The 9,212-nt window shown below is 58.4% G+C and overlaps 2 protein-coding genes across 2 annotated transcripts in view; both read left to right on the top strand.

Moving 5' to 3' along the window:
- The window catches only part of LOC109530422 (zinc finger E-box-binding homeobox 2-like), an 8,287-nt gene extending 3,028 nt beyond the window's left edge, over nt 1-5,259 (top strand). The window contains exons 4-8 of the mRNA XM_019894167.1: nt 1,446-1,649; nt 2,055-3,592; nt 3,809-3,983; nt 4,168-4,536; nt 4,571-5,259. Coding sequence (XP_019749726.1) covers nt 1,446-1,649; nt 2,055-3,592; nt 3,809-3,983; nt 4,168-4,523 — 2,273 coding nt within the window. The 3' untranslated portion in view covers nt 4,524-4,536; nt 4,571-5,259. The remainder of the gene's footprint in view (nt 1-1,445; nt 1,650-2,054; nt 3,593-3,808; nt 3,984-4,167; nt 4,537-4,570) is intronic.
- A 979-nt stretch (nt 5,260-6,238) lies between these two features.
- The window catches only part of gtdc1 (glycosyltransferase-like domain containing 1), a 6,445-nt gene continuing 3,471 nt past the window's right edge, over nt 6,239-9,212 (top strand). Inside the window, exons 1-5 of the mRNA XM_019894037.1 lie at nt 6,239-6,315; nt 7,323-7,516; nt 7,904-8,071; nt 8,147-8,323; nt 9,195-9,209. Coding sequence (XP_019749596.1) covers nt 6,304-6,315; nt 7,323-7,516; nt 7,904-8,071; nt 8,147-8,323; nt 9,195-9,209 — 566 coding nt within the window. The 5' untranslated portion in view covers nt 6,239-6,303. The remainder of the gene's footprint in view (nt 6,316-7,322; nt 7,517-7,903; nt 8,072-8,146; nt 8,324-9,194; nt 9,210-9,212) is intronic.

Here is a 9,212-nt window from a genome sequence, read left to right as displayed (position 1 = left end):
GCCGCGAAGAGAGCATCGGGCGGCCGCTCCCGCCGCGAGCGACGCCGATAAGACGACGACTCGTCGTCATGAGCGAGAGAAGGAGCCGTTGAACGCGAGCGGCCGAAAGGGGTTTCCTCCGCAGGGCGTTCAATGTCTTCGGGCCGCAACTCTTCCTCTCCGTGGGAAGTTTGGCATTTGGGGATTGAAAAGTGGGCACGCACGTCGCGCTTGGAGGACCATTTTATGCGTGAAACCGTTTGGACGGAGAGGGCGCCGCTCGAACATCTCGACAAGGCGTCGGAGGCGCGTGTGAGGGCCCAACAGCCAGAAAAACAAAATGGCGCTGGAGCCCTCCTCCAAACGCCAAATGAGGTCGGCCATTGGTCCTTTTCTTGTGCCTCATTTTTGGCCTCTTATTGAGCTCACATTTCATCAAATTGCCGTTGAACATTTCGGTCCCCGTCATGGCAAGAGCATCAACTCACCCAAAACACACACACACACACACACACACACACACACACACACACACACACACACACACGCAGACGCGCACGTGAAGCTTAAAAGCCTCCCAGATGGCCGGCGCTGCTTAAAAAGAAGCCAAATCCCTCCAAAACGCCAGCAAGTGTTTCTTTTGCCGTTACGATGCTTTCAACTTCACTCATTCACCTCGAGGCGACATTCGTTCAACTTCTTTCGAGTCGAGTCAAGTTGGTTTGCGGAGCCCTTCGTCCTCAAAGAGTCGGCGTCCCCCGGTCGAAAGGAAAGGCTCAGGAAAGAAGAAGAAGAAGAAGACACCTTGTGAAGTCAAACCTTGCTCACGAGATGAAGCAGCGTTTGGGGAAAGCGTTCGAGTGCCGATGTCGGCGGCGCAGACGCCAGGCCGCGACGGCCTGGCTTCCGTCGTCGCGGCCACCGGGCCGCCTCTCTACACTGGAGAGGAGGCGGGGAAGCGGCAGTCAAACAAGGCGCAATCACCATGTCGGGGGGCAGAGGAGGCAAGAGAGCAATTCCAAAAGCCGAGAAGTCGGTCTCCTGCCCGGATTGCAGCCTTTGCGCAGCGCTAGGCGTGCTGCTGAAATGGAAGAAGAAAATCAGCCGTAGGACTCCATCTCTCAGGCATCGCCGTTTGGCAGCGAGACCGGCTTGAAATTGAAGATCAGACAACCTGGACTTGTCTCCCAGTGGACACATTCCCGATTTACAGCAGCAACATGATGGGAGGGAAAAGTGGAAGAAATCGAAATGGAAGCATCTTCAAAATGGCTGAGCGGGGTTGAGTCCAGCTTTTGGAGTCAGCTCCGTCTAGTCACGAGGGACGAGCGGCGCTACGTCTCCTTCTCGGGGCTCGGGCGTCGCGCTCTCTGGCTGAAGGAGCTGCCCGGTGCCGCCGACCACTCACTTTTGGTCCAACTTTTTACGGGAATAAAAAAATATATATATAAATATCTATCTATCTCTATATCTCTTCTTCTCGGCAGCGTCGTTTGATCTTCTTTCCCTCACTTTCCGTCCCACTTCTTTGAGTTGTCTGTCCTTCTGTTGTTGGCGTGCGCAGCTGCTGAACGACGGCGGCGTCGTCAACCGCAAGTTCAAGTGCGCCGAGTGCGGAAAAGCTTTCAAGTACAAACATCACCTGAAGGAGCACCTGCGCATCCACAGCGGTAGGTGGCGCCGGCGCGTTCCCTCGCCGCGGCCTCCGGACCTTCTGATCGGTCGAAGAAAAACTCGAGCAAACGTCGTCGTCAGAGGCGGGAGGCTTTGGGTCGCGCAAAAGTTGACGCCGTACGGGAAAAAAAAAGTCGGAAAGGTACAAAGTGCAGTTTGAAGGACGGGAGCCCTCGAACGAAAGGTCGCGGGTGCGGTAGGAAGAAGAGCAAGTGAAGTTCGGAAGGTGACTTTGTTCCCAAGGTCGCAAGGAAGACTTGTCGTTGAAGGAGGTGGGCGTGAAAAGTGAAGCCGGGAAGTCAGAAACGAAACAGAACAAAAGATAGGAACGCTCAGAGTGGCGGGAGGCTCTCGGGCCTCCCGGAACACGTCGTTGTCTTATTTTGCTGTTTTTTTTCCAGGTGAAAAACCGTACGAGTGCTGCGACTGCAAAAAGCGCTTCTCCCATTCGGGCTCGTACAGTTCCCACATCAGCAGCAGGAAGTGCGCCGGGCCCATCGGTCTCCGCAGACGTCCGCAAAGGGTCGGGTGCGCCGCCGAGCCCGCCCCGCAGCCCCGCCCGGCCCCGGCCCAGCTCCGCCGCAAGCCGGAAAAGGCCCGAGCGCAATACCGCCTCGACGTCCGGTCCGAGACAACGGACGGGCTGATGACGGCCTCTCACCGTAGGCTCGGGAGACCGAAGGGCCCCGGGGTCTTCGCCGACGGGTTGGGCTCCCGCTGCCGGCTGGGAAGTTGGAGCGTGAATTTCCTTCTGCCGGGGACCCCGGAGAGCCCGAACGAGATGCGCGGAGGAACGACGGACGGGAACCCGGACGAGTTTTCCAAACCCGGAGCTTACACGAAGGAGCTCGGGGCCCGGACGGAAGAGAAGAACCTCCGCGGCGGCCCCGCTCTCGGTTTCGCGGCCGACTCCCCGGAGTCGGCCGAGCGGGCGAACGGTGAACCGGACCAAAACAAACGACAAAAGACGAGACAGACGGATGGACCTGGCTCGGTCTGGTACTCGTGCCAGTTCTGCAAGGAGGCCTGCCCGGGAGCCATTCCGCTACATCAGCACGAGCGCTACCTGTGCAAGATGAACCAAGACATCCGAGCCGTTCTGCGGCCGGCCGGGCTCGGTCCGGGTTCGGAGTCCTCGGAATGGCCCGCGTCCGCCCGGGAGCCTCGCGCGAGCCCCGGAAGCCCTTTCGAGGATCACTCGGCGGTCGTGCGGACTCACTGGACCGCGAACGCGCGAGCCGACTCGGAGGAACTGCTCAGGATTTCCTTGGCCGTGGGCCTTCCGCAAGACTTTGTTTGGGAGTGGTTCGCTCAACGGAATCGCAGCCCTCCCGCGGGAGGCGGATCGGAACGGCGCCGGATCTCCGGACGTTCGCCGGCGTCGTCAAACGGCGACGCCTACCCGGGACAGTTCGCGACAAAGAGTCCGGAGGATAGAACGCCCGACGCCAGTCGGTCTCCGCTCAACTTGTCGTCCTCGTCTTCCAAACGCTCGCAGAGTAGCCCCTACGCACCGAACAGCCCGGTCTGGGAGGATCTTTGCGCCGATACTCCGCTCGATCTTTCCGTGCCCAAGAGCCTGTCGCGCGAGTGCGCCGAGAAAACCGGATCCGACGGTCTCGAAGCGGAACCTGGCGGCAACCGAGACCCGCTCCGCGTCACCAAAGACTTCCCGGACTCCGAGGGCGGCAGAAACTGCCGGCGGATGGAAAAATGCCCCACGTTTGGCATCGATCCCTCTCCGGCGCGTCCGGCCTACTCGCCCGTGCCGCCGCACGGCACTTTACCGCCGACGATGTTGCCGCCCCCCGTCCGGTACCCCGTCCCGGACTCGGGTGTCGGCTTCGCGCCCCGAATGGCGTTCGCCTACGCTAGCGGGGCGGCCGCGTTTGCCGACATCGCGCGCGGCGGACAAACACGATGGGAAGCGGCTTTCCAGGTGAGTGAGCGCGTGCGCGCGCGTGTGGCAATTCATTTCTCGACATTGGCTTTTATCTTTGGATTTTACCACCGCACCTAATAGGGTTGTTGCAGGACGGGGCGGTGGCAAGTCTGGGGGGCCTTGGTGGGTTTGCATGAGTGTGACCCGTGTCTGTAAAGATATGTGTGGGATTGTCACCATCTGCGTGTGTGTGTGTGTGCGTGCGTGCGTTAGGGGGAGCTGTTGGACGGGTCTTGGGACGACCTGTCAGGTGTGGGGCAGCTGACAGAAAGCCAGTCAAAAGTGAAGACGGCGAGTGGCGCCGCCGGCGGGACGTACGCCTGCGACTTGTGCCGCAAAACATTCCAGAAGAGCAGTTCCCTCCTCAGACACCGATATGAGCACACAGGTACGGTTCCTCTTTTCGTCCTCCTTCACAGAGACGGCGAGCGTCTTTCGGCAAGTCCACGTGGTCGTCGGGCCTTGGAATGTCACGCTTAAGAGTCATTTGCACGCTGCAAGCGTACTCGGCGCGCCGTTCTGCGGGTCGGCGCTGCAAGGTTTTGAGTGTGCTCGTGTGCGTGTCCCCTCAGGCAAGCGTCCTCACCAGTGCGGCGTCTGCCGCAAGGCCTTCAAGCACAAGCACCACCTGATCGAGCACTCGCGTCTGCACTCAGGAGAAAAACCGTACCAGTGCGACAAATGCGGAAAGCGCTTCTCGCACTCGGGCTCGTACTCGCAGCACATGAACCACCGCTACTCGTACTGCGAGAGGGAGGCCCAGGAGAGGCGGGCCCGCCCGCCGCCGTCGGACGCCGTCGACCCGCGCCGCCCCGCCGGACTCTCGGACCCCTCGGGCGCCGGCCGCTTCTCCGCGGCGCCAGCTTTCGAGGAGGAGGAATTCCGGACGCACTCGGCCGGGGACCCAGACCGCCGTGCTGACCTCTGAGTGCGACCGGACCGCTTTTCCTTTCACAACGTTTGCGCCGCCGGCAGGCGATTCGCGCGCTCAGTCCCGAGCCTCCGTTCGGCTCAGCTAAGACACGTTCCGCAAAGTCAAGCTTGGCTCAGCTCAGCGAGGTGAGGCGCGACAAAGCGATGCTAATACGGCCAAGCTAGCGGGAGCGCAGGCGGGGCCCCGCCCCCGACAACCGCTCCCTATCCGACGTCCTCGGAGAGCAGCTGAAGTTGCGCTCCCGGAATGGCCCCTGATTCGATGAGCGCGGCTTCCTGTGGCACCTGAGGTCGGAGGGGCGTGTCCTCCCTGTATGCGGGAGCCAATCGTATTGCAGCGTGGGATTCATCATGACGTCGCCCGTCGCGCCATTAAAAAAGGAGGCGAGGACCGGTGCGGGGGCAACCATCACCGCTTCCTGTCGGTCTTCTTCTTTCGCTTTGCTCGGATGTTCAACTGTTTCACACTTGAAGCCACAAATAAACGCACGAAGGCAGCAAGATGAGAAAAAGTCAAAGTTCATTAAAAGTGGCCTGTTACAACTGCAGCTGCAGTCGTGATCACTTGTGTCAAATGAAAACAAAAACATCCATCACATCTCTTGTCTTTCTTTTTGAATGCGTCCGTCATCTTTATTTCACGTCGTCGCGTTGCCGCACTTCAAACTTGGACCTGTCGTCTTACGTTTCTTCTGAAAGCAGCGGAAAACAGGACGCGGTCCACGTGCCCGTTTTCCACCGTGCTCGTGCTCCTCCTCGGGATGGTCCCGAGTGAGCTGCGGCCTCCGGCCTCGAACCCGGACGCAACAACGGCGAGGTGGCGGTGCGGTCCGTCCATTCAAATCCGTGGAATAGAAAACGAACAAAATGCTCCCAGAAACCTCTTCTCGTGAACACGCCCTTTCATTGATGGACAGCATCGTGGCGCTGCTGACTGGTGGGAATTGATGAACGAAATATTTCAATAACTCCCTTCAAAAAAAAAAAAAAAAAGTGTCATTGGTTGCACATGATTAAAATGTGGTCAACTGACGTCAAATTAGACAATCGCAATTTGCTGGTGTTTGGCCAAAACCTTCTCTTCAACAATTTGGTCAATTTCATCTCTCTCTCTCTCCCTCGCTGTGTATTTGTGTGTGTGTGTGTGTGTGTGTGTAATGTATGTCTTTGAAATTAAATGCTACGGAAATGTATTGCACCTCTGACTGACTTTTAATGTGTGGCTGTAAAAAAAATATTTGAACAAAAAAAAACAATATCTATAAATCTATAAATCTATCCATCCATTTTCCGATGTGCTTTCCCCTCCCAAGGGTCGTGGACCCCCTATCCCAGCTGTCTTCGTGCATTCCCCTCACGTGGGCGATGACGTCACGAGCAGGAAAACCTTGTCTCCGCTTGTTCATTCAGACGTTTTGTTCGGAAAGTTTCACATCCATAAATGTAAATGTCAGATTTTTTTGATTGAGGTCGATATTTACTTTCGGTCTCGATCTACTAACAAAGAAATGTAGATGAATAATTGCTAAACGTTCACAAATGTTTCAAAAGTAACATATTTATTTATTTATTATTTCGAATATTCTTTTTAAAATATTCATTTTTAATATAGAATTGAGTTTTATAACCCTGTTTTGTGGGTGCGTAAAAGATGTTCATTGGCTCGCCCGATGTCGTGTGGTCGATATTTTGTCAATTGAAAAAAAAAAAAAAAACAAAGGAACGGCGCGATGGCGTCATCGCGTCACGTGACGTAAGGCCGTCAGGCCAGCCCAATGGAGTCCCAGGTGAGTGCGTGCGCGCGTGTCGCCTTGTTCGCTCTTCGCCGAACTCGATGCCAGCGGCGGCGGGCGTCATCCGAGTTGGGTTAGGCGACTCTTGGCGACGTTCGCTCCTCGGCGAACGAGCGTCCAGAACCCAAGTTTGACCCGCGTCGCTCGGCTCGGAGCGGCGCAGCTCGGCACGCTGCTAACGCGGGAGCTAGCGCGGCTACCCCGAAGCGACGAAAGTCCAACTAAACAGCGGCCGTTGTCGGCGCAGCCGGCGCATTGGTCCTCGAAATGGTCAGCTGTCACCTAAAGTGACGTTCGGACGCCGGTGCGGCGTTAGCGAAACGAGAAGAAGTCGCGCGCCTCAATGACGTCATTGTCGTGGTTGACGACTACAAACCGCGCCGACGCGGAAGGTGTGTGTACAGCATTTCAAAGAGGAGACAAGAAACCTTCTCGATGCATCTTGCCGAGCCAACCGTCGTGACACAAGCGTAATGGACAAAAATGCGGACTTTTTCAAATGGAGGAAGTGTCCAGCAAATTTTGTGGCCGGCAAACCTCCCTTCCCTTTGTCGCGATTGCGGAGTCGGTAGTGTCGAAAAGCTACTCTGGCGCCCTCGGGTCATCCTTGTCACATTCTGACAACGTATCGGCCACGGGCCCCACGAACGACCTCGTCCGACCTTGGGACGAGGGAGCGCCGCGGCGGTCGCGCGACAATGAGAGGCGCGCGTGACGTCGATGTTATCGTGGAGGCGCCGTCGCCGCAGGTCTGCGAAGGACGCGGCCGTCGGCAGCACAATGAGAGCCGTAATGACAGCCCGCGAGGTCCCATCATGCCGATAGGCCGGCTCATTTGCATCGGCAGATACGCCTGATGGACCCGCGGCCATCGCGGCGCCCGCCACAAATGACTTGGCATTGTGTCCCTAATGGCGTCGCCCGCCCGACCTGTCACTCACTCGACGCGGCCGTCGCGTCCGCCGCCGCCTCATTTTGTCATTTGCCGTCCGCGCCGTCAGGCGGCGCCGCCTCCCGCCCGGGTCCTGCTCCTGGAACCGTTCTACGGGGGTTCCCACAAGCAGCTGCTGGACCTGCTCAGCGCCCACCTGGACTCCTGCGTGGCCTTCACCGCGCCCGCCAAGAAGTGGCACTGGAAGGCCAGAACCTCGGCGCTGGACTTCAGCCAGCGCGTCACGCCCAACCCGACCTACAGGTGGGTCACACCTCCTCCCCTCCTGGACCGGGACCCGACCGGCAAGCTACCTTCCGCGCTCGCAACCGATTGACTCGCCAAAGCATCCGCAACCGTTTTGAGAATCGGCGAATTACTTCTCAGAAAGCGGGAGAACGTCTGCAAACTCCAGACGGGACGGCCGCAGCCCGGAAACCGCGCACCTCTGGCGCCGTGAGGCGTGAGGTGACCTTTGCCTTTATTGAATCGGGAAAACAAGGAGCAAACGTTTTTGCCGATTTTCCGACGGCCGTCACGGGTCGGGACGCTTTGGGTCCCGGTCCGCTTTGCGTCGGCCCCGTGAGACTTTGGAACGGGAGACTTGTTGGGTTGAGACTCGTGCCAATGTGCGTCTCCTCTGCCGGGCAGGGTTCTGTTCTGCAGTTCGGTTCTGAACCTGTGCGAGCTGGCGGCTCTTCGACCGGACCTGGCCCGGCTGAAAAAGGTTGTGTACTTCCACGAGAACCAGTTGGTGTACCCGGTGCGCAAGGAGCAGGATCGGGACTTCCAGTATGGCTACAACCAGATTGTGTCGTGGTGAGCGGGCGGGCCGGCCGGCGGAGCCTCGCCCTCTGCGCGCTTTGCGAGTCACGTGCGTCATCTCGCGGGCAGTCTGGTGGCCGACGCGGTGGTCTTCAACTCGGCCTTCAACATGGACTCCTTCCTGTCGTCCGTGCCGTCCTTCCTGAACAAGATCCCGGACCGGTGCCCCCCCGACGACGTGGTGCGCGTCATCCGGCCAAAGTGTCGCGTCCTTCATTTCCCGCTCCGCTTGGGTGATGTCGGCAGGTCAGTGACGTCATGAAAAGACGGGAGCCCCGCCGCCTTTCGTTCCGGGCTGTCCGCTTTTTCCGCAAGTACGACCCGGCGCCGAGCGAGTCCGCAGCCGTCCGCTCCCGCCGTTCAAACGGGCGCCGACTTTGACGAGGAATGGGGCCCGTGTGCGGCGTCATCGACACGTGACGCGTCTTATCCTCCCGCCACATGTGTCGGCCTCGCTCGTCGGCTCTTTAATCAAAGGAGATCAAGTTTAATCGGAAAAACATCTGCTGAGCACCTTGATCCTCCTTAATCCCGTACCTCATCACAGACGCGCGCGCGCGCCGCGCTCATCTGTGTGTATGACTTGTCAGTCATTCGGGACAAGGTATTCCGCTCAAGTCCTTCCTCACGCCGCGCTCGAGGCCGATGCGCGGGCTCGTGCGCGGATGGAGCCCGGCGGCGCTGCGGCCTTCCGACAGGAAGTCGCGAGCGCTGTCGTTGCGCACGAGCCCTGTGCCTTTGTGGCCCTCTGCCGCTTCAGGCCCGGCCAGCCGTGACGCGGCGGGCTTTTCCTGACACATTTGCGATGGCACCGTTATTTGGAGCCGCTCACAATTCCGCTACCCCCGAAGTGCTGAAAAAAGTTGGCCCCAAATTGTTGTTGTTCAGAAGACGAAAGGCCATCGACTGAAATGGCTGAGGATGATGAGGAAAAAAAACAAAGTGCATCCTCATGTGCATTCATGCAACCTAAAGGACCATGACGTCAGCGTTTTATTTGGGAATGATTTTGCCAACGGATGTGCCCTGAAAGTCTCGACTGCTCACCCACCCACACGCGCGCGCGCGCGCACGCGTCATCCTCACCTGAGTGTGCGCATGTGTTTGTTGCTTTCAGGCTGCTTCCCAAATACAA

The sequence above is a fragment of the Hippocampus comes genome, unplaced genomic scaffold, assembly GCF_001891065.2.
Source record: "Hippocampus comes isolate QL1 unplaced genomic scaffold, H_comes_QL1_v1.1 scaffold189, whole genome shotgun sequence".
NCBI classification, from domain to species: Eukaryota; Metazoa; Chordata; class Actinopteri; order Syngnathiformes; family Syngnathidae; genus Hippocampus; species Hippocampus comes.
Note: the sequence above shows the minus strand (reverse complement) of the source record. Positions and strands in the feature narration are given on the sequence as shown.